General features: G+C 43.9%; 1 protein-coding gene across 1 annotated transcript; it reads left to right on the top strand.

Moving 5' to 3' along the window:
* The first annotated feature begins 549 nt into the window (after positions 1–549).
* Positions 550–25,421, top strand: LOC138283524 (mucin-2-like). Its single transcript, XM_069221464.1, has 4 exons — positions 550–634; positions 15,330–21,536; positions 23,685–24,560; positions 25,336–25,421. Exons 1-4 carry the CDS (start codon positions 550–552, stop codon positions 25,419–25,421), a joined length of 7,254 nt encoding a protein of 2,417 aa, XP_069077565.1.
* The last annotated feature ends 119 nt before the right edge of the window (positions 25,422–25,540 follow it).

Genomic DNA, 25,540 nt, shown 5'->3' with positions numbered 1-25,540 from the left:
GGACCCACCACATTTGGACATCCAACATTGCCAGGTTGCCACCAGCCAGCTGCCTGGTTGGCCCAGCGGTCTCAATCTGCCAGGGCAGCAATGCAAGCAATGCAGCCCTCTGGATTTTTTCCTCCCAAATCTGATAGCCTTTACATGGCGGTTCCACCACCATGCAAGGGCTGGCTGAAGGGGTGTGTTGAGTGCCCCTGGAGGCCCCTGTACTGGCCATGCATTTGACATGAGCAGTGCCAGGTCTACATGGACACGACTTTGTTGTGGGATACATGTTGTTTGTCCTACAGGGTTGGTGTGTTGTGTGTGTTTTGATTAATTGATTGACTTACCGGCAAGTAGGCCATGGCCATATTCTCCATCCTGGAACCTCTCACTGATGGTGAAGTGCCGGAATATGTAAGCATCATGGACGCTGCCGGGGTATTTGGCTGAGATGTTGGTGAAAAGTCCACGGTGGTCCACAGTGGCCTGCACATTTATCGAATGTGTGTGCTTGCAGTTCCTATATAGGTGTTCTGTAGCTACTGGAGGCACCAGACGCACATGGGTGCAGTCCATTGCACCCAGCACATGAGGAAACCCAGCAATAAGATAGAATTCTTGCTTGGCCTACTGCTTCAGTTGCTGGGTATTTGGAAAGCAGATGTGGTGGGGTGTGAGACTGATGATGGCATCTAGGACCTTAGGCAGGTAAACAGATATTGATGGTTGGGAGACACAAGCCACTAGTGCCCCTGGGGTCTGAAAGGATCCAGAAGCCAGCATATGCAGAACAGTGAGGAGCTTTGTGATGGGTGGTATGTTGTAGGGAGTGTGCAGCCTTGCTGTAATGTCTGGTGCAATCTGATTCAGCAGGCGTAGAATGGACTCCTGGTTGAGACGGGAAGTCCTGATGATGTCTTGCTCCCTGATGCCAAGGAGGGCTGTCCTCTGCCAAAATATCCTCTCCCGCCTCCTTCATTGCCTTTGTGGGTTCTGCTGTGGTATTTGGGGTTGATGTTGTGGAGGTTGGGGGAGCAGCTGTCATTGCGGACATCTGCGGTGTGTGCTTAGCTGGAGCAGTACGACTTCCATGTTGTCCTGGATGTAGCAAGTGTTCCTTCTTTGAGTTTTCCTTATATAGTGGTGTATGTGCCTCACTTTAACACCTGGTCAGACCTATGTGTCAAGATTTGATGCAAAACGAGGTTCACGTAATTTTTTGGGTCCACCTCCCACCCGTGCATCATTTTTGCATATGGAGTTAAATATGGCGCTAGGGGCTTAGAGTAATTTTTTGGACGGGAATGCCTACCTTGCATCTCATTAATGCAAGGTGATTTCACGCATCTGAAAAATGACGTTAACTCCTATATTTTGTGGATTTAAGTTTGCGCTGAATTTGCATTAAAAAAAATGATGAAAATTCAGCGCAAACAGAGTATAAATATGCCCCTTAATCTTTAAAACTTAATATCTCTGGTTCCCGCTATCTGATTATACTTCTTTTGGTGTCAAGTTAAAGATAAAAATAAAATCTGTTTCCAGTGTTTTATTTTTTTACTGTTTTGTGATTTTTTAATACTTTACACACTTTGGGCTTGATTACGACGTTGGCGGAAGGGGTACTCCATCACAAACGTGACGAATATCCCGTCCGCCGTATTACAAGTTCCATTATAATCATTGGAACTTGTGAAACAGCAGGCGGGATATCCATCACATTTGTGATGGAGGATCCCACCCGCCAAGAACATAATCAGGCCCTTTGTATCCTTTGCTCAATGACAGCAGTTCCACTTGATTCCAGCTACATCCACCAAATGAGGCTGGTGCTGACAAAATGGTTATGGCCCCCATTTGATGTATAAAATAAATCCTTCAGCTCTTATTAAACTCTAAGAAAGAGTCGCAACCAGCGTGTCTGCATCTTTGCATTAATTCTTTATTCGGCTATGCATTTCAACCCCAGAGGGTATTCATCATGGCCCGATAGAAAAATTGTGCTCAATCCACCTTCAACATAAATACACCAGTTTCATAAACATAGAAAAGATATTCACAAGAAAGTAAATGTATAAATATTACCTCCAACCACCTAAATTCAGTATAGATGCTACGTTTACTAAAACAAATTCTGCAGAAGGTCCAAAAACTCAAATAATGCAACTAACTTAAAAAACCACAGTAATGTGCCTACTAACATTGCAAATCATGGTAGACCATTATGAGTATCTAAATAATTATTATCTCATATTCAAACAGATATATAAATATGACTCCCATGAATATTCACACCTTCCTGGTTTCTCAGGTAATTTTCTTGCATTCATGTTATTATCATAATTTGCAAAAACTCAATATTCTATTAATTATAAGTTATAAACATGATATACCATGTTTTAAACCTAAATAACTGGCCAAGTGGCTATTTATCTATATGCATTAAATAATTCACAATTTATGTACATTTATAAGTCATGATTTAACAAATATTTCTACAGTCTCAGAAATATAATGAACATTTTTCCATCCCTACTCAAAACACTACTAGGTGAACAAAGCTCGAGCGCACAAACTTAAACTTAGCACAAGCAATCCACAAGAAAAAATGAAGCTATTTAAACAGTAATCTTGGATTCTGGTACAGTGCTATTCGCCTCAAACTGCTTCAGTGCCTTAACAGGGATAGTAAGTGTTGAATGAATTCAGTTTACAATTTACGGTATTAACAAAGAGTATTCCAAAAGAAAATTCCAAAACAGTCTATAGCAACTGATTCTTCTGTCAGGATGTGGAGCCCACCTCAGTTATCTGACAGTCCCAACTTTTGGACATCCTTTTTGACATTCAAGGAAAAACACATTATTATATCAAATCAATAGAAATGAAAGTGGCCACCTAGTCCTCAAAAACATCTTCAGTCATGTCTGGAATCAAAAAACATCATGATTTCAACAGATAGCACCAACACTTTGCATTATACCAACAAGCAAGTGGGAATGTGATCAAGAGAGGTGTCTCTTTAAGCCCAACAGTGTTCCACAGTCATTATGAGGAAAACCACAAAGGGGTCCTGAACAACAAAGACATAAGCAACATCTTTTTGAAATTCGAATTTCCAAAGTATGACTTATTGACCATGGAAGAAAATGCTGAGACTTGGATCCAGGGCACATGATCGGAACTCAGTGGACAATGCTAATTTTATAACTTGTTAGTGCCAATTTTCTGTGCCTTTCCTTCTATTCCAGTCATGCCATTGATGACTGCAAAGTTAATGTAGAATCCAATTACAATTATTCTAATAACACCAGATTGACTGAAACAGTGGTGGTACCTGAACCTTCTAGAACTGTCTGGGTCTGTCAATTTTGCATTATAGAAAACTAGCCCCTATAGCCACCACTCTGTTTGACTACATGGTTTGCCTGCTATTCTAGTCAAGTGTTTATGACTCTGAATGAAGATCCTATGATGCAGAAGAAAAGGTTATGTACCTGTAGTCTGGTTCTTCATTTTGGGCGTATTCATTGTAGTCATAAACAACCCACCGGCCTTCTCTGCTGTTTTAATATTTGGCAGTGGTATATAATCATACTCTATTCCATACTGTAAAAAAGATCTGGCTCTGGGAAACAATTGCTGATACAATGGGCTCTGGGAAGTGCTTCCCAAATTCTTAAAGGGGCATGGTACTTTTTCCCTATGTTTTCAATACAAGCCTATCAGGCTGCTTTTATACCTCAACGCTCTCTGCCAAAGTGGTTATTGCATTTGGATGCCACAATTCAGTTCTATGATGTTAATCTGGAGAGTTATTTTGGATATTCAGGGAAGAATAAAGCCTTTGTTAGGCTTCCATTTCACATATCCAAATATGATCCCATGGATAAAGACATTCTGTAATGCTGTTTCCATTGAAGAATAGTGAACAAATTGGAGTTCTAGGGTCTGCGCACACTTGGGGGAATTAGTCAAGTGTTTATGACTGCAATGATGATTCCTATAATGCAGGACAAGGAATATGGCATGCAACCGTTTTATGTATACATTTATTAATTTATTGGCAGTTTTTATAGTCTGGACAAGAACTAGAGTGTTGCAGAGCAATTTACAAAGGAACCATTTCGGACAAGGCTTGAGGATTATTGCAATAAATAATACAAAAGACAATACAGTAGTGAAGGGAAACAATAGTACAAAATAAGCAATCTGGTAAGCTAATTTATGCATTTGAATAAAAGTAGGATCATAAAAAGTAGGGAATAGTTTAGAAAAAACAGTAGGTAATATGCTAAAATACATTAATTAAATAAGATCATATATGGCAATATAATGAAATGGCAAATGCCATGTAATAATTTGAAACTGTAATGTAGAGTGAATATTTTATGGAGTGCGAGTAAGTTGAAATAAAATCACAAACATTCACTAGCAACATGCCTGTTGAGATAACTTCAATAAAGATCAAAAGGTCTTTCACAATCAAAAGTGTTGCTCTGACTCTTTTACTTAGAAATTTGTACAAAAATTGATCACATATCTTTTCATTACATTTTATGATATTCAATACAATGTAAGGCTGTGAAGAACTCACAATAACATTCCACAAACATGATTTTCCTACAATTTGACGCAAAATGTATTTACACATTTTCAAAAAGCAAATTATTTGTAATTACCACATTGAAGTTAGACCCTATTTGAGGAAACATATTTCTCTATTGTGCATAAAAGCAAATAAGAATTTTACTATTTTCATTGTATTCTTTTATGTTCTTTTTCTTATTTTTCAATATGCCAAATAATAAAATCAAAGTACTCACTAAAACCAACAGCACATTTGGTTTACATTTATTTTGTATCATTTTAATCATGTTATTTGTAGGAAATTAGGCTACTGGTTCATGGGGGAAAAATCCTACTCAAGCAGCAACCATAATTCTTGTCAGGTGGAGACACAAGCAAACTCAGAACTAACCTGTGTTCAACCCTCTGATAGCTTGGCACAAAACCAGTTAAACATAACTTACATGCAATGTGTAAAGTACTTCATACTTAAAGTAAAAACATAACACAGGAAAAACACCAAGTTAGAAAAATAGAGTTGATTTTAATAAATCATTTGAGACCAAAATTGTAAGAATCCAATCAGTAAAACCTGAGGTATGCACTTTTAAACATTTATGTTAAAATAGTGCCTTAAAAGCACACAGCACCAACTGTAGTTATCTCGTCTACCCAGACTGGGAAAAACTCACAAGATCAGGCTGAGAGTGATGGAGTTTGGGCCAGACACAGGGACCAGTTTAGGCTCGCTAAACAAAGTACCTTGAATCCTGGTTATGGAGCTTTGCAAGGTCCTGTGTAAAGGAGACATCACTCATTGCTGGTTCCGAGGTGTGGCAGGTGGTGATACGAGGTCCTGCAGCAGCGATGCATCATGCTGTGACAATTCCGATGAGGCCATAAACAGGGCTTGTGATATGAGATCCTGCGTTGTCATCAAGGTTGCCATTGACTATGTCTTGCTATGCAAACCCCTGCATCGGCAATGCATCACCTCTCAGTGGTTCCAAGAAGCTACAGGCTATGATGCGAGGTCCTGCACTGGGAATGGTTCAGATGCAAAGCTCTGAGGAAATGCACCCTGCTTCATCGGTTCTGCTCAAGAGACCATAGCTGGGCTGGAAGAGCACCTAAATTCACACTTCCATGGGTCCAGTACTAGGGTGGCATCCCCTGGGGATCAAGCCTAACGGGAGACAGAATTCATGAGCTGGGTGCAAGAAGGTTGGAGCCTTTTCCGTCCCTGAGACTCTGATCAGGAGGATGGCCAGCTAGCCCTTGGAGTCACTCTGGTGGTCCTGGGTTCAAGGTGCAGGTCCAGTCCTTCTCACTCAGGCAGTAGGGCTGCAGCAGTTCTTCTTTCATGCCAGCATACCAATCCTTCCGAGTATTCCACAGGTCCAGGGGGTACTGAAGATTTTGGTCTCAGGGTCCAATATTTATACTTAGTGCCAGCTTTGAAGTAGGAGAAGGTTCTGGAGGTTTCCACTCCCAGAAGTGGTTGGAATGTCTTGCCTCCCTGCCCTGACCCCCTTGTCTTGGGGTTAAAAGACTAGTGTCAACCCCTTTGTAAGTGTGTGGAGGAAGAGAATGCGATGTGCAGTTGTGGTAGGTGACAGCTAACCCCCATCAATTTAGAGATGGCCTATCCTGCCAACACCTTTCCCCTTTTGCCTCACAGTCTGGTAGCAATATTCAAAGACCAACTGCCAGCTCCACCTAGTCATGTGACCCAAGGTGCAGGCTGCAGGTACCAATTGGTTGGGGAAAGAAAATGTCAGCTTTCTAAACATTCCATTTCCAGAATTGTGACTTAAAATCTGACTTTTCCACTAAACAGAATTTAAAATCACAATTTTAAGGCAGCAAACTTCACCTTCCTCCCGGCTCCCAATTTCTCACTTATTAAATTTGATAGGATAACACAATGATATCCTTTGGGAGAAGGATGTCTTGCAGTAATGAAAATGAATGTAAGATTTTTTCACTATCAGGGCATGTAAAAGTTAAAAGTACATGTGTAACTTTTTAAAAACACTGCACCCTGCCCTATGGGCTGTGAAGGGCCTACATTGCAGGTGCCTTTTTGTATTGAAATGAAAGGCTTGGGCCTTTCCAAACATGTATTTTGCCAGTGAAAACTGCACACACATGGTCCAATTTTAGTCCTGAGGCATGTTTAAAAGGCTACATATGATGGTAGCACAATAAATGTTGCCCACTATTTGCATTTAATTTAGAGGCCCTGAGTGCACATAGTACCACTGCACCAGGGACTTACAAGTAAATTAAATGTGCCAGTGTGTGTAAGCCAAATTAGCAGAGTCCTCAAAGTCAACAAAACCCTGTTCAAAAAACAGGACGGTGAAGGCAAAAGCTTTGGGAATGACCTTTTAGAAAGGGCTAAGTCCAACATTATTCAAATATCACATCATCTCAACGGACATGGCTGACTTTTACTGGTGAGTTACCACTGAGTGTGCCACAAGCATTACAGTAAAAGTAACTTTTCTGTTACTTCTTACTACGTTCTTTCTCTAGAATGTACTACAGAGCAAACTTATATAGGGTTTCACTTAGGGGTATGTGGAATATTATGCTGGTGGAATTTTGGGGACTCTACATTACTGTTGTAACGCGGGAATTTCAACCAAATTCCACCAATTGCTGCTTGTTGGAATTGTTCTCACTCGCAGTTCCAGAACAGTAACTTGGCTAGCGCTATCAATATTTGGTGTCCCCAAGCGAGATTTCTGGTCACTAGGAGAACTTCAGTGAGATTTTTCTAACGTGGGCGGTACCAACCATTCAAGGTCAAAGGCCTGCCACTAGAGCAGGAAATCTACTCGCGCGGCAGCAAAATCATCTTGAGTAGCTGTGCCCTATAGAGCACCATGTGGACCCTTCATGCTGATTTTTTCACAGTGGAACGTGCCACTTGCTCTGTGATTTAGAGCCAGTGGTGCATTTCACTCTGAAAAATCATCACTATCAGTGTGACATGCCTGTTCTTTATCTAACTCTGCAGAATTCCACAGAGTCAAGTTCCAGGAGCTTTGCCTAACCTTAGAATCATTCTACTTTGTTGATCTAAACTAATCTTTAAAAAAGAATTACACCTCTCATGCCACATTACAAGGTCAGAGCTATTTTCCAATCTCTGTGCAAACATATATTTACACTGGGAACAGAAATACAATTAGAGTGTTAATTTTCACACCCTTCCAGGTTTCCCCTGGTAAATAATGCCTACACAGTAAAATGTTGTTTGCTAGTTTCTCACATGACTATTTTGAACTCACTGCACGATTTGTCATACAATGTGAGGTGACTAGTTCAAGCAAAATATGTCTCTCTAACATTTTCTGTACAAAATCAAAACCCCTTTTCCCCGTGATACTTTTTCACACAAGGACAAATACTGCCATAAAACATTTTGTAGAAATTGTGCTATTATTAATTTTGTAAAATACTAATTTTGCAAATTTCGAAGGTGCAATTACAATCTTCCCTGACCTGCAATAACATGTAGCTGTGTAACTATCACTGCATAGCCTGCAGTTGGATAAAGGTACTCTGGCATGGCCGCCCAAGTAGTAATCAGTCTTCTTGTCTGCTTCTCATAAATTCCTAGGTCTTTTGATGTCTTACTTCTCAATGATTCTCTGTATATATATGAGGGTGACCTGATGGGCAGCCTTTCAAGCATGACCACAATCTCTGTCAAAGATGTGCATCAATATGCAGACTCTGTGCTGCTGCTGGGGGCGGGACCCAAGGCCCCTTTAAATTTCAGCGCGCGCCCGCTTCGCTAGTCGCGCCGGACTCTGTGCTGCTGCTGGGGCGGGACCCAAGGCCCCTTTAAATTTCATCGCCCGCCCGAGTCACGGGTCGCGCCGGACTCTGTGCTGCTGCTGGGGGCGAGACCCAAGGCCCCTTTAAATTTCATTGCGCGGACTCTGTGCTGCTGCTGGGGGCGAGACCCAAGGCCCCTTTAAATTTCATCAAGCGCCCGCTTTGCGGGTCGCACCGGACTCTGTACTGCTGCTGGGGCCGGGACCCAGGGCCCCTTTGAATTTCATCACACGCCCGCTTCGCGGGACGTGCCCGGGCAAAGGCGGGCCCGTCTACGCCCGTCAGAGGCCGACTGTGGCTGGGCTGGGCCCCCCCTCTGGGCCCTAAGGTACGATACTGGGCCCTCCTGCCTTGTGTTGTTAAAAGTGTTATTTGAGTGCTGGCTATTTTATTTAACATAATTAAGTCGTTTGTGGTGGTGCAGGACCCTTTAACCACCAGAGGCTCGATAAACCTTAGCACTCTTCTTACACAAGAATAAGTGCTTTGGGCAATTTGTATCATTTCTGGTGCTGTGATTTGCATATTGTTAGTACCCTGCAATGGGAAAACGCAAAGCCGTGGACGTTCCACCTCGACAGAACAGCACTAAAAAATTGAAAAAGCATACTAAAAACCCAGTGAGTCCCGCTAACAGTAAAGGATTCAACCCCCTTGATCAAATTGACTTGTTATTTAAGGAGGTTGATGAACTTTTGAAAAGCAATCCCCATCCACCTACAAAAAAGTGTGAAACCTTGGGGATGGGGAAAATACCAGAAATCTTTGCAGGAAGAAGAAGATACAACCAACACACTCTTCAGTTTTGACCTCTCCAAGTGAGGATTCTCTTGCTCCTATGGGTGAAATTGCCCATATGACAGTAGCTACTTCCTTCAGTGCTGTGGATATTCCATTTAGTCCCTCGGATTTCCCTTCCATGGGTACTACGGCTACCCCCACCCCCCACTAAGCCCTGAGATTGTGGTGATTCCTAATATCCCATGCACTAACCGATTTGGGCTACTGGAGGAAGAGGGAGATTTGCCTACCAGTGCAACACACATTCTGCATGGAGATGCTACTGAGAATATTAGTCACCAATATAAAGAGCTCACTTCTGACAGCGAGCAAATTTCGCATGAGAATGTCAATCTAGCCCTCGTTTTACGAAAGGTGGACGAAGTAAAGACTTTGGTTGTATCTTTATTGGGGTTGATGAGAGAGAACTTGGTGCCAAAAAATGGTTGTAGCTGCCAGATAACAAAAAAGAAGGTGGAGTTGGGAATGGATGGGGGAAAAACTGTACCTCAGCTAGGACTAAAACCAGTTATTTCTTCCCCTAGGATAGCGACAAACCCCCTCCCATTAGATTCAACCCCACCCCATGCAGAGAGCAATCAGACTGAATCTGTAAGGTCACGCCAGAAGTGTACTGGAGCTTCTAATATTAGGGGCACCCGGGGGGGTGTTTACACTGCAACACGGCCCAGCCCTGCGGAAGATGCACTTGAGGCGGCTGTTACATCTTGTGGGTTAGGTGGAGCAGCTGGCCCCCATGGGACCCCCAGTGGCTCAGGTATCTCCCCGACGGGTATGCCACGGCAGGCAAGACAGATACAACACCTGGGCCAAACAAGTAGAGCTAGTATTATCTTTTTGACTAACGTTCCCAAACTGCTACCTGGTTCCTTCGAAGATCATGAATCCTTGACTAATAAGGTTATCCACTGGTTGCGCTTTAGATGTGATTGTCTCTCGGCAATTCGTTCGGATATCCGTGAGGTAGGAAGACATAGTCAACCAGAGCTAAATCATGATTATATCTCTGTCTGCTTTATCAAAAAAGCTATGGTGGATCATCACATGGGATTTATAACCCGAACACGTGAACTGTGGGTCATGAAAAGGGTTGGCATTAATCTTTCTTTAAAACCACCCTGCATTCGTACAGAAAGGATTATTAGTGAGCTAGCCCCGGCCCTGGAATGCGAATCCCCCATGGACCACAAGTCCTTCCATTCTTTGAACGCAATTGATTGACTAAATAGCAATCGAGATGTGTGGTCAGGTGTTATCACTGGGGATAATTGTATGGAAGAGGGACCCAGCCCCGTTAACGGCAATGACCAAGCCAACCCCGTGCTTTCAGTTTTAACATGGAATGTAGCTGGTCTTCGTTAGAAACTGGGGGACTCGGAGTGGGCTACTTTTATTAATTATTTTCACATTTGCTTGTTTCAAGAGACCTGGGCTGATGAGCAAATTTTTATTGATGGGTTTCTTTCATATAATATTCATACCTAGCTATCGGAGAAGGGTCATGGCGTCTTAAAGGGGGCTTACTAATTCTTATTAACAAGGACTTGCAATGTGAACATTGTTCGTTGAAAATAGATTCTGTGGATCTAATGGGAGTTCAATTTACCTTGCATCGGGAATTCCAAATTATTGTTATTAATGTATATGGGAGATCTGCTCCTAGAGGGCTTGAGTCTCAAACTCTGATACAGTTGACAGAATTTCTTGACTCACTAAATCCCCCATTTTATTTAAGAATAGCAGGAGATTTTAACTGTGCTTTTGAACCCTCCCGTATGATCTCTGGTTTAACAGATGAGGAAGACGAGATGTGGGGAATCCCACAGCTAACTAATAATTACCTGTGCACTCATTCTCGTGTAGCCCTCCAGCTAGCTACGTTATGTTTAAAGTTTGGTCTTAGGGCTTGCAATGGATGTACACCCTCAGATTTAAATTTGGCACCTACCTTCAAACGAGGGACGTCCTCAAGCGTAATAGATTATTTCTTACTTGATATTAGGTTATGGCCTCTACTAAAGGACATGAAAGTAGAACTCCGATGTGAAAGTGATCATAACCCCTTGTTATTATCTATGGATGGGGATGTTTTTAGGAGAACCTCGAATAGACACCGCACAGTGGTTCCCTCTCCATTGTTGAGTAATAACTACACTAAGGTCTCATGGCCAAAGGTTTTGTCTAGTTCTCATTCGATGGCTGGGATTTATAAATTGTAGATGAGCTGGCAATCTATGAGGAACATGAAACTGACAACATCCCTATCCTAGACATTCACCAAGGAATGCTTAAGGGATTGCAGAGGTTCTTCTATAAAAAGACAAGAGCCAAAGTGGGTGATGTTCTTTCCAAGGCTGATAGAGGATGGTATAATGAGGACTGCAGTAGGGCCAAATCTGAATTAAAAGGTGTTATTAAGACTGGATCCCCTGTAGAGATTCAATCAGCAAGACGAACACATAAGAACATAACACATAAGAAGGCTCAAATATTAGCAAAAAAGCTATGGGAAGATTCGATTTGGCAGGGTCTGATTCTTGCCTCAGAAAACAATAATAATGTGATGTTTTGGGAATTGTTGTCCAGAGGGCAAAGAGGGGGCAGGAGGCACATGAGGAATCATATTCAACCTGAGATGTGGGTCGATCGTTTTACCCAACTCTATGCTGCCCCTCAAAACCCTTTAGTTGGATTTCCCCCAGCACATGATTTAAATACCCTATGGCTGGGCAGCCGGGGTGACTGCTCTGAACCTCTCGCCTTCTCCTTAGAGGAAACTAAAATCGCAATTAATTCACTAAAATCAGGAAATGCGCCTGGGCCAGGTGACCTATATAAATCAGAAATAACTATCTGGTCCTGGTATATTAATTCGATTTCAAATAGAATCGCCGCTGGTGGTCCAATTCCAAGCACTTGGAAGGGTGCTGAGATAATCCCTATCTTTAAAAAGGGTTATGAAAATTCCCCTGCCAACTATAGACCCATTAGCTTGATTGATAATTTGCAGAAAATCTTTGCCAAACAACTGCTAGAGAGGTTAACTAGTTGGGTCCAAGAACATCAGGCCCTTTCCATGTTGCAAGCGGGCATTCGTTCTAAAACTAGCACAATAGATCAGATCTTTAGATTGACCCTCCTGTATTGGAAATATGTGGTCCTCACAAAACAACCCCTTTTTGTGTCTTCGTGGACCTCAGATCTGCCTTTGATTTGGTTTCCAGAGAAAAGCTTTGGGAAGCACTACTCCAGATGGGCGTCCCCACCAATCTTGGCTACAGGATGACACATATGCACAGGTGAGGTGGGGCGACCAAGGAGAATTGACTGATAAGATCCCTATACGGAGGGGAGTTTGCCAGGTCTGCGTTTTGGCTCCTACACTATTTACGCTATTTATTAATAAAGTGGTATAAATCCTGTCCTCGTGCACCAATGATGCTCCCACTTTAAACGAGCAGAAGATCCCAATACTGTTGTTTGATGACGATTCTCTTCTTATCTTCAAGACCCCTATGGGCCTCCAAATCCTTGTGGATAGATTCAAGTCCTTCTGTGATGACCATGGATTGGAACTGAATGTTACTAATGATGGTGTTTACCTCTGACGGCAGCCAAAGATGCACCATCAATTTGGATGGGGCCCTACTAAGTGGAGTTAAACCATAGACTACTTGGGCGTGACGCTTTCAAATAACTTGCATTGGGAGGAACAAATCGGCAAAAGTGTGGGGCTTCTTCAGCATAGAGCGGCTGCTATCCTGCGCTTCTATAAGAATTCTATATCTAAAGCTGTATCCCCAGCCATCAAAAATTATTTGGCAAAGGCGCAGGGTGCAGCCACCTATGGTGCTGAACTATGGGGATTCTCTGAGAGTAAAAGATTAGCAGTAGGAGAAAACAACTGTGCCAGGGCCCTACTTGCGTGTCCCCAGAGTACTCCTCTGATCCCCATGTTTTTGGACCTAGGTTTTAACCATATAGCCAATTTGATAGCTCTACGACCCTTGTTATACTGGGTAAGGATTTGGACTGTTCCAGAACTTATTGTATACAGAGATTCAGTACTTGACATTTTAAGGAGATCAGGAGTGGGCACCATACCCTGAGTTATGCATGTATCCAACTGGTTCTCTGCTCTGGGTCTACGTAGGTTTTGGGAAGAGCCACACAACTTGGAGGGATCTGATAAGACCCTCATGAAGACAGTATATTGGTCCCAGATAAAGAGTGATTTGGTCCAATGTACATCCTATGGTAGATTGACCAATTTATTCATCGACTTCAAGTGGTATCCCCAATTTGAACAATATCTTGATTTGATTCCTGACTTACTGGGGAAGGGTCTTTATGCACGCTTCCGCTTTGGAAGCCTCCCGCTGTTATCTTTAACTAAGAATTGGGGTGGGCCATCATCTACTGATCTTTGCCCAGCTTGTCTTGTTTGCACTGAAACCATTGAACACTTTGGGGGTTATTACAACTTTGGAGGAGGTGTTCTTCCGTCCCCAAAAGTGACGGTAAAGTGACGGATATACCACAAGCCGTATTACGAGTCCATTATATCCTATGGAACTCGTAATACGGCTGGTGGTATATCCGTCACATTTGGGACGGATTAACACCTCCTCCAAAGTTGTAATAACCCCCTTTATGTTCTTTTGTCCTGCTTATACGACTCCTAGATCAAAATGGATCCGTTCAACCTGCCGAGATATGGGCCTGAGGCAGTGTTTTATAGCTACTAGGATTTTAAAGAGCAACACTTCCATAAATGTTATCCATGCAGTAAGCAAGTTCCTTGCGACAGCTTGGTGTATACGACATCGCTCACTAAAATACATTTTTTATTCTATGTTAATATTTATTTAGGATGTAGGAATTAGAAGGTGTGAAGAAAAGGGATGTATTCCTCCTGTTATGTTTTAATTCATGTATATGTAATTTGAGTTATTAAGCTAGTTTCCATCTTTTTATTGTATGTTTTTACATTTTGTTATTAATGTATTTTTTTATGCTTTGATGGCCTCAATGACCGAATAAAGCTATTATTATTGTATAATATGCAGGCTGTAACTGTAACATATTTGGCTTCCTACTTCTTTATAATGAGTTCTGTATGAGGCCTAATAGGCTTGAAGTTTTAATCACTGCATGTAGTTCTCTGAGTATGATGACAGATTGCCTTCGGCTTTGTTTTTGTTATGTTTGTTAGTGCTACTAAAGCTGCTACTAAAATAATATTGCATACTCACAAACTCAGCATCACTACTGAGAATAATAGATTTCTAGGCCATAAGCATATACATTCTAAAGATATAATGCTCCTCTTGTTGACATACAATTAGGTCTGGCTTGTGTTTAACATGTAAGTATTATCAGAAAAACTCTACCACATATAGCACAACCAACCATTGGTTTGACCGAAATCCTTATCCACTTACATTGTTAGACAGAGTCCTCTGTTAAACAATTATGCCTCACTGAGGCAGAAGTAAAGTTTTTGAAACATTTTTTCTGTAACCTTTTCAAACTGTATTTGTGCTGTACTGAACAGCACACATACATACTTGAAAAAGTGTTAACCTATATCTAAGCATATCATTTTGCACTCAAAATGTATCTTTCCTGTGTAAAACCTATTCCAGACATCACATATCTTTGTACTATGATGCATGGATTTGTGCGTAGCGCAAGACCAAAAGTGTTCCAGCATAGGGGGTGAGAGAATTCATAGTATTTATGGTGCTATTCTGCTCTCTCTCTCTCTGACACAATGCAGCACTGCCCCTTGGTTTGTTCCTTTATTTTCAGATTATTCATGCCAAAAGTATCAAAAAGAAGAGTACAAAAAGATTATCCATATGCCTTTAAATATAATAATAGAGACGTACATTGGCCTCGCTAGCAGGGTCAAATTTGCAAGCAAGTACACACCTAGCCCATGAGGATTATGTAGCATCAACTATGAAACTATTATGCAATGTCTTGACCAATACAACTGAAGATGCACAGAAGCAAAAATTAAATGACATTATAATACACAGTAACCTGCATTTGGGGTTGAATTCCTGCTCATTGAAGTCATAATGAACTATTCCTTTTGTATTGAACAGGTCCATCAACAAGATTTCCAACATCAACCTCGTCAGAGAGGACATCCTCTGCAACAAGTACTTCCTCCTCTACAAGCACTACAACTACTCCCTCTACAATACCTAGCACGTCATTCACAAGTACCACAAGTACACAGTCCCCAACAAGCACTACCTCGTCAACAACCAGTACAATTAGTTCTCCGACTACAACTAACACTCCCTCCACTAAAAGTACAACAACTGTTACTAATTACACTACACGCACCAGTACTCCCTCCTCCACAAGTACTACAACTATTAGTCACTCTACAACATCAAGTACTCCATCAAGTTCACGTTCCACTAGCACACCCTCTACAACAACAAGTACTACCACTTCAACAAGTACTACAACTAGTACCCCCTCCACTACAAGCACTACAAGCTCACCCCCTACTTCAAGCAGTACTCCCTCTTCAACAAGCACTACAACAGGTAGTCCTTCCACTACAAGCACTACGATAACCACTCCTCCCACTACAAGCACCAGTACCCCCTCCACCACAAGTACTACTACTACTCCCTCTACAACATCTAGTACTCCATCCACTACAAGCTCACCCCCTACAACAAGCAGTACTCCCTCTTCAACAAGCACTACAACTAGTACCCCCTCCACTTCAAGCACTACAAGCACTACCCCATCCACTACAGGCAGTAGTCCCTCTTCTACACGCACTACAACTAGTATCCCCTCTACAATAACTCGTACTCCATCCACTACAAGAACTACTAGCACGCCCTATACAAGAACCAGTACTCCCTCTTCCACAATCACTACAACAGGTACTTCCTCTACTACAAGCACCCGTACCCCCTCCACCACAAGTACTACTACTACTACTACTCCCTCTACAACATCTAGTACTCCATCCACTACAAGCTTACCCCCTACAACAAGCAGCACTCCCTCTTCAACAAGAAGTACAACTAGTACCCCCTCCACTACAAGCACTACAAGCACTACCCCTTCCACTACAAGCAGTATCCCCTCTTCTACACATACTAAAACTAGTACCCCCTCTACAACAACTAGTACTCCATCCACTACAAGAACTACAAGCACACCCTCTACAACAAGCACTACCTCTTTAGCAAGCACTACAATTAGTACCCCCTCTACTACAAGCACTACAAGCACTAGCCCTTCCACTACAGGCAGTACTCCCTCCTCTATACGTTCTACAACTAGTATCGCCTCTACATCAACTAGCACTCCATCCACTACAAGAACGACAATCACACCCTCCACAACAACCAGTACTCCCTCTTCCACAGGCACTACAACAGGTATTCCTTCCACTACAAGCACTACGATAACCACTCCTTCCACTACAAGCATGAGTACCCACTCCACCACAAGTACTGCTACTACTACTCCCTCTACAACATCTAGTACTCCATCCACTACAAGCTCACCCCCTACAACAAGTAGTACTCCCTCTTCAACAAGAACTACAACTAGTACCACCTCCACTACAAGCACTACAAGCACTGCCCCATCTACTACAGGCAGCAGTCCCTCTTCTACACGTACTACAACTAGCATCCCCTCTACAACAACTAGCACTCCATCCACTACAAGAACTACAAGCACACCCTCTACAAGAACCAGCACTCCCTCTTCCACAAGCACCACAACAGGTACTCCCTCCACTACAAGCACTACAATAACCACTCCTTCCACTACAAGCACCAGTACCCCCTCCACCACAAGTACTACTACTTCTACTCCCTCTACAACATCTAGTACTCCATCCACTACAAGCATACCCCCTACAACAAGCAGCACTCCCTCTTCAACAAGAACTACAACTAATACCACCTCCTCTACAAGCACTACCCCTTCCACTACAAGCACTATCCCCTCTTCTACACATACTACAACTAGTACCCCCTCTACAACAACTAGTACTCTATCCACTACAAGAACTACACGCACACCCTCCACAACGAGTACTACCTCTTCAGCAAGCACTACAACTACTACCCCCTCCACTACAAGCACTACAAGCACTAGCCCTTCCACTACAGGCAGTACTCCCTCTTCTACACGTTCAACAACTAGTATCCCCTCTACAACAACTAGCACTCTATCCACTACAAGAACTACTAGCATGCCCTCTACAACAACCAATACTCCCTCTTCCACAAGCACTACAACAGGTACTCCCTCCACTCCTTCCACTACCATAACAAAACCTTCCACTACAAGCACAGGTACCCCCTCCACCACAAGTATTACTACTACTACTCCCTCTACAACATCTAGTACTCCATCCACTACAAGAACTACAAGCACACCCTCCACAACGAGTACTACCTCTTCAGCAAGCACTACAACTACTACCCCCTCCACTACAAGCACTACAAGCACTAGCCCTTCCACTACAGGCAGTTCTCACTCCTCTACACGTTCTACAAGTAGTATCCCCTCTACATCAACTAGCACTCCATCCACTACACGGACTACAAGCACACCCTCTACAACAACCAGTACTCCCTCTTCCACAAGCACTACAACAGGTACTCCCTCCACTACAAGCACTACAATAACCACTCCTTCCACTACAAGCACCAGTACCCCCTCCACCACAAGTATTACTACTACTACTCCCTCTACAACATCTAGTACTCCATCCACTACAAGCTCACCCCCTACAACAAGCAGTTCTTCCTCTTCAGCAAGCACTACAACTAGTACCTCCTCCACTACAAGCACTAAAAGCACTACCCCTTCCACTACAAGCAGTATCCTCTCTTCTACACATACTACAACTAGTACCCCCTCTACAACAACTAGTACTCAATCCACTACAAGAACTACAAGCACACCCTCTACGACAAGTACTACATCTTCAGCAAGCACTACAACTAGTACCCCCTCCACTACAAGCACTACAAGTACTAGCTCTTCCACTACAGGCAGTACTCTCTCTTCTACACGTTCTACAACTAGTATCCCCTCTACATCAACTAGCACTCCATCTACTACAAGAACTACAAGCACACCCTCCACAACAACCAGTACTCCCTTTTCCACAAGCACTACAACAGGTATTCCTTCCACTACAAGCACTACGATAACCACTCCTTCCACTACAAGCACCAGTACCCGCTCCACCACAAGTACTACTACTACTACTACTACTACTCCCTCTACAACATCTAGTACTCCATCCACTACAAGCTCACCCCCTACAACAAGCACTACTCCCTCTTCAACAAGCACTACAACCAGAACCCCCTCCACTACTAGCATTACAAGCACTACCCCATCCACTACAAGCAGTAGTCCCTCTTCTACACGTACTACAACTAGTACCCCCTCTACAACAACTAGTACTCGATCCACTACAAGAACTACAAGCACACCCTCTACAAGAACCAGTACTCCCTCTTCCACAAGCACTACAACAGGTACTCCCTCCACTACAAGCACTATAATAACCACACCTTCCACTACAAGCACCAGTGCCCCCTCCACCACAAGTACTACTACTACTACTCCCTCTACAACAGCTAGTACTCAATCCACTACAAGCTTACCCCCTACAACAAGCAGCGCTCCCCCTTCAACAAGAACTACAACTAGTACCCCCTCCACTACAAGCACTACCCCTTCCACTACAAGCAGTATCCCCTCTTCTACACATACTACAACTAGTACCCCCTCTACAACAACTAGTAGTCCAACCACTACAAGAACTACAAGCACACCCTCCACAACAAGTACTACCTCTTCAGCAACCACTACAACTAGTAACCCCTCCACTACAAGCACTAGCCCTTCCACTACAGGCAGTACTCCCTCTTCTACACGTTCTACAACTAGTATCCCCTCTACATCAACTAGCACTCCATCCACTACAAGAACTACGAGCACACCCTCTACAACAACCAGTACTCCATCTTCCACAAGCACTACAACAGGTACCCCCTCCACTACAATCACTACAATAACCACTCCTTTCACTACAAGCACAAGTACCCCCTCCACCCCAAGTACTACTACTACTCCCTCTACAACATCTAGTACTCCATCCACTACAAGCTCACCCCCTACAACAAGCAGTACTCTCTCTTCAACAAGCACTACAACTAGTAACCCCTCCACTAAAAGCACTACAAGCACTACCCCATCCACTACAGGTAGTAGTCCCTCTTCTACACTTACTACAACTAGTAGCCCCTCTACAACAACTCGTACTCCATCTACTACAAGAACTACAAGCACACCCTCTACAAGAACCAGTACTCCCTCTTCCACAAGCACTACAACAGGTACTCCCTCCAGAACAACCACTAAAATACCCACTTCTTTTACTACAAGCACCAGTAACCCCTCCACCACAAGTACTACTACTACTACTCCCTCTACAACATCTAGTACTCCATCCACTACAAGCTTACCCCCTACAACAAGCAGCACTCCCTCTTCAACAAGAACTACAACTAGTAACCCCCCCACTACAAGCACTACAAGCACTACGCCTTCCACTACAAGCAGTGTCCCTTCTTCTACACATTCTACAACTAGTACCCCCTCTACAACAACTAGTACACCATCCACTACAAGAACTACAAGCACACCCTCTACAACAAGCAGTACTCCCTCTTCAACAAGCACTACAACTAGTACCCCCTCCACTACAAGCACTACAAGCACTACCCCATCCACTACAGGCAGTAGTCCCTCTTCTACACGTACTACAACTAGTACCCCCTCTACAACAACTCGTACTCCATCCACTACAAGAACTACAAGTACACCCTCTACAACAAGTACTTCCTCTTCAGCAAGCACTCCAACTAGTACCCCCTCCACAACAAGCCCTAGCCCTTCCACTACAGGAAGTACTCCCTTTTCTACAAATTCTACGACTAGTATCCCCTCTACAACAACTAGCACTCCATCCACTACAAGAACGACAAGCACACCCTCTACAACAAACAGTACTCCCTCTTCCTCAAGCACTACAACAGGTACTCCCTCCACTACAAGCACTACAATAACCACTCCTTCCACTACAAGCACCAGTACCCCCTCCACCACAAGTACTACTACTACTACTCCCTCTACAACATCTAGTACGCCATCCACTACAAGCTCACCCCCTACAACAAGCAGTACTCCCTCTTCAACAAGCTTTACAACTAGTGCCCCCTCCACTACAAGCACTACAACCACTACACCATCCACTACAGGCAGTAGTCCCTCTTCTACAAGTACTACAACTAGTACCCCCTCTACAACAACTCGTACTCCATCCACTACAAGAACTACGAGCACACCCTCTACAAGAACCAGTACTCCCTCTTCCACAAGCACTACAACAGGTACTTCCTCCACTACAAGCACTACATTAACCACTCCTTCCACTACAAGCACCAGTACCCCCTCCACCACAAGTACTACTACTACTACTCCTTCTACAACATCTAGTACTCCATCCACTACAAGCTTACCCCCTACAACAAGCAGCACTTCCTCTTCAACAAGAACTACAACTAGTACCCACTCCACTACAAGCACTACAAGCACTACCCTTTCCACTACAAGCAGTATCCCCTCTTCTACACACACTACAACTAGTACCCCCTCTACAACAACTGGTACTCCATCCACTACAAGAACTACAAGCACACCCTCTACAACAAGTACTACCTCTTCAGCAAGCACTACAACGAGTACCCCCTCCACTACAAGCACTACAAGCACTAGCCCTTCCACTACAGGCAGTACTCCCTCTTATACACGTTCTACAACTAGTATCCCCTCTACAACAACTAGCACTCCATCCACTACAAGCACTACGAGCACACCCTCTACAACAACTAGTACTCCCTCTTCCACAAGCACTACAACAGGTACTCCCTCCACTAAAAGCACTACAATAACCACTCCTTCCACTACAAGCACAAGTACCCCCTCCACCACAAGTACTACTACTTCTACTCCCTCTACAACATCTAGTACTCCATCCACTACAAGCTCACCCCCTTCAACAAGCAGTACTCCCTCTTCAACAAGCACTACAACCAGTACCCCCTCCACTACAAGCACTACAAGCACTACCCCTTCCACTACAAGCAGTATCCCCTCTTCTACACATACTACAGCTAGTACCCCCTCTACAACATCTAGTACTCCATCCACTACAAGCTCACCCCCTTCAACAAGCAGTACTCCCTCTTCAAAAAGCACTACAACTAGTACCTCCTCCACTACAAGCACTACAAGCACTACCCCTTCCACTACAAGCAGTATCCCCTCTTCTACACATACTACAACTAGTACCCCCTCTACAACAACTAGTACTCCATCCACTACAAGAACTACAAGCACACCCTTTACAACAAGTACTACCTCTTCAGCAAGCACTACAACGAGTACCCCCTCCACTACAAGCACTACAAGCACTAGCCCTTCCACTACAGGCAGTACTCCCTCTTCTACACGTCCTACAACTAGTATCCCCTCTACAACAACTAGCACTCCATCCACTACAAGAACTATGAGCACACCCTCTACAACAACCAGTATTCCATCTTCCACAAGCACTACAACAGGTACTCCCTCCACTCCTTCCACTACAATAACAAAACCTTCCACTACAAGCACAGGTACCCCCTCCACCACAAGTACTACTACTATTACTACTCCCTCTACAACATCTAGTACTCCATCCACTACAAGCTTACCCCCTACAACAAGCAGCACTCCCTCTTCAAAAAGAACTACAACTAGTACCCACTCAACTACAAGCACTACAATCACTACCCTTTCCACTACAAGCAGTATCCCCTCTTCTACACATACTACAACTAGTACCCCCTCTACAAAAACTGGTACTCCATCCACTACAAGAACTACAAGCACACACTCTACAACAAGTACTACCTCTTCAGCAAGCACTACAACGAGTACCCCCTCCACTACAAGCACTAGCCCTTCCACTACAGGCAGTACTCCCTCTTCTACAAGTACTACAACTAGTACCCCCTCTACAACAACTCGTACTCCATCCACTACAAGAACTACGAGCACGCCCTCTACAAGAACCAGTACTCCCTCTTCCACAAGCTCTACAACAGGTACTTCCTCCACTACAAGCACTACATTAACCACTCCTTCCACTACAAGCACCAGTACCCCCTCCACCACAAGTACTACTACTACTACTCCTTCTACAACATCTAGTACTCCATCCACTACAAGCTTACCCCCTACAACAAGCAGCACTCCCTCTTCAACAAGAACTACAACTAGTACCCACTCCACTACAAGCACTACAATCACTACCCTTTCCACTACAAGCAGTATCCCCTCTTCTACACATACTACAACTAGTACCCCCTCTACAACAACTGGTACTCCATCCACTACAAGAACTACAAGCACACCCTCTACAACAAGTACTACCTCTTCAGCAAGCACTACAACGAGTACCCCCTCCACTACAAGCACTACAAGCACAAGCCCTTCCACTACAGGCAGTACTCCCTCTTCTACACATTCTACAACTAGTATCCCCTCTACAACAACTAGCACTCCATCCACTACAAGAACTACGAGCACACCCTCTAGAACAACCAGTACTCCATCTTCCACAAGCACTACAACAGGTACTCCCTCCACTTCTTCCACTACCATAACAAAACCTTCCACTACAAGCACAGGTACCCCCTCCACCACAAGTACTACTACTACTACTACTCCCTCTACAACATCTAGTACTCCATCCACTACAAGCTCACCCCCTACAACAAGCAGTACTCCCTCTTCAACAAGCACTACAACCAGTACCCTCTCCACTACAAGCACTACAAGCACTACCCATTCCACTACAAGCAGTATCCCCTCTTCTACACATACTACAGCTAGTACCCCCTCTACAACATCTAGTACTCCATCCACTACAAGCTCACCCCCTTCAACAAGCAGTACTCCCTCTTCAAAAAGCACTACAACTAGTACCCCCTCCACTACAAGCACTACAAGCACTACCCTTTCCACTACAAGCAGTATCCCCTCTTCTACACATACTACAACTAGTACCCCCTCTACAACAACTGGTACTCCATCCACTACAAGAACTACAAGCACACCCTCTACAACAAGTACTACCTCTTCAGCAAGCACTACAACGAGTACCCCCTCCACTACAAGCACTACAAGCACTAGCACTTCCACTACAGGCAGTACTCCCTCTTCTACACATTCTACAACTAGTATCCCCTCTACAACAACTAGCACTCCATCCACTACAAGAACTACGAGCACACCCTCTACAAGAACCAGTACTCCCTTTTCCACAAGCTCTACAACAGGTACTTCCTCCACTACAAGCACTACATTAACCACTCCTTCCACTACAAGCACCAGTACCCCCTCCACCACAAGTACTACTACTCCTTCTACAACATCTAGTACTCCATCCACTACAAGCTTACCCCCTACAACAAGCAGCACTCCCTCTTCAACAAGAACTACAACTAGTACCCACTCCACTACAAGCACTACAATCACTACCCTTTCCACTACAAGCAGTATCCCCTCTTCTACACATACTTCAACTAGTACCCCCTCTACAACAACTGGTACTCCATCCACTACAAGAACTACAAGCACACCCTCTACAACAAGTACTACCTCTTCAGCAAGCACTACAACGAGTACCCCCTCCACTACAAGCACTACAAGCACTAGCACTTCCACTACAGGCAGTACTCCCTCTTCTACACATTCTACAACTAGTATCCCCTCTACAACAACTAGCACTCCATCCACTACAAGAACAACGAGCACACCCTCTACAACAACCAGTACTCCCTCTTTCACAAGCACTACAACAGGTACTCCCTCCACTACAAGCACTACAATAACCACTCCTTCCACTACAAGCACCAGTACCCCCTCCACCACAAGTACTACTACTACTCCCTCTACAACATCTAGTACTCAATCCACTACAAGCTCACCCCCTACAACAAGCAGTACTCCCTCTTCAACAAGCACTACAACTAGTACCCCCTCCACTACAAGCACTACAAGCACTACCCCTTCCACTACAGGCAGTAGTCCCTCTTCTATACGTACTACAACTAGTACCCCATCTACAACAACTCATACTCCATCCACTACAAGAACTACGAGCACACCCTCTACAACAACCAGTACTCCCTCTTCCACAAGCACTACAACAGGTACTCCCTCCACTACAAGCACTACAATAACCACTCCTTCCACCACAAGCACCAGTACCCCCTCCACCACAAGTACTACTACTACTACTCCCTCTACAACATCTAGTACTCCATCCACTACAAGCTTACCCCCTACAACAAGCTCTCCCTCTTCAACAAAAACTACAAATAGTAGCCCCTCCACTACAAGCACTACAAGCACTACCCCTTCCACTACAAGCAGTATCCCCTCTTCTACACATACTACAACTAGTACCCCCTCTACAACAACTAGTACTCTATCCACTACAAGAACTACAAGCACACCCTCTACAACAAGTACTACCTCTTCAGCAAGCACTACAATTAGTACCCCCTCCACTACAAGCACTAGCCCTTCCACTACAGGCAGTGCTCCCTCCTCTACACGTTCTACAAGTAGTATCACCTCTACATCAACTAGCACTCCATCCACTACACGAACTACAAGCACACCCTCTACAACAACCAGTACTCCCTCTTCCACAAGCACTACAACAGGTACTACCTCCACTACTAGCACTACAATAACCACTCCTTCCACTACGAGCACCAGTACCCCCTCCACCACAAGTATTACTACTACTACTCCCTCTACAACATCTAGTACTCCATCCACTACAAGCTCACCCCCTCCAACAAGCAGTACTCCCTCTTCAACAAGCACTACAACTAGTACCCCCTCGACTACAAGCACTACAAGCACTACCCCATCCACTACAGGCAGTAGTCCCTCTTCTACACTTTCTACAACTAGTATCCCCTCCACATCAACTAGCACTCCATCCACAACAAGAACAACGAGCACACCCTCTACAACAACCAGTACTCCCTCTTCTATAAGCACTACAACAGGTACTCCCTCCACTACAAGCACTACAATAACCACTCCTTTCACTACAAGCACCAGTACCCCCTCCACCACAAGTACTACTACTACTCCCTCTACAACATCTAGTACT

The sequence above is a fragment of the Pleurodeles waltl genome, chromosome 3_1 (genome assembly GCF_031143425.1).
Source record: "Pleurodeles waltl isolate 20211129_DDA chromosome 3_1, aPleWal1.hap1.20221129, whole genome shotgun sequence".
NCBI classification, from domain to species: domain Eukaryota; kingdom Metazoa; phylum Chordata; class Amphibia; order Caudata; family Salamandridae; genus Pleurodeles; species Pleurodeles waltl.
Note: the sequence above shows the minus strand (reverse complement) of the source record. Positions and strands in the feature narration are given on the sequence as shown.

Bases quoted from the DNA above. Each gene is read 5' to 3' on its own strand.
- LOC138283524 (XM_069221464.1), top strand. From the start codon at position 550: ATGGGTGCAGTCCATTGCACCCAGCACATGAGGAAACCCAGCAATAAG. The intron at 635-15,329 runs GTATTTGGAAAG...TGTATTGAACAG, and splicing joins CCTACTGCTTCAGTTGCTGG to GTCCATCAACAAGATTTCCA. The intron at 21,537-23,684 runs GTACTCCCTCTT...GCTCTACAACAG, and splicing joins CTCACCCCCTTCAACAAGCA to GTACTTCCTCCACTACAAGC.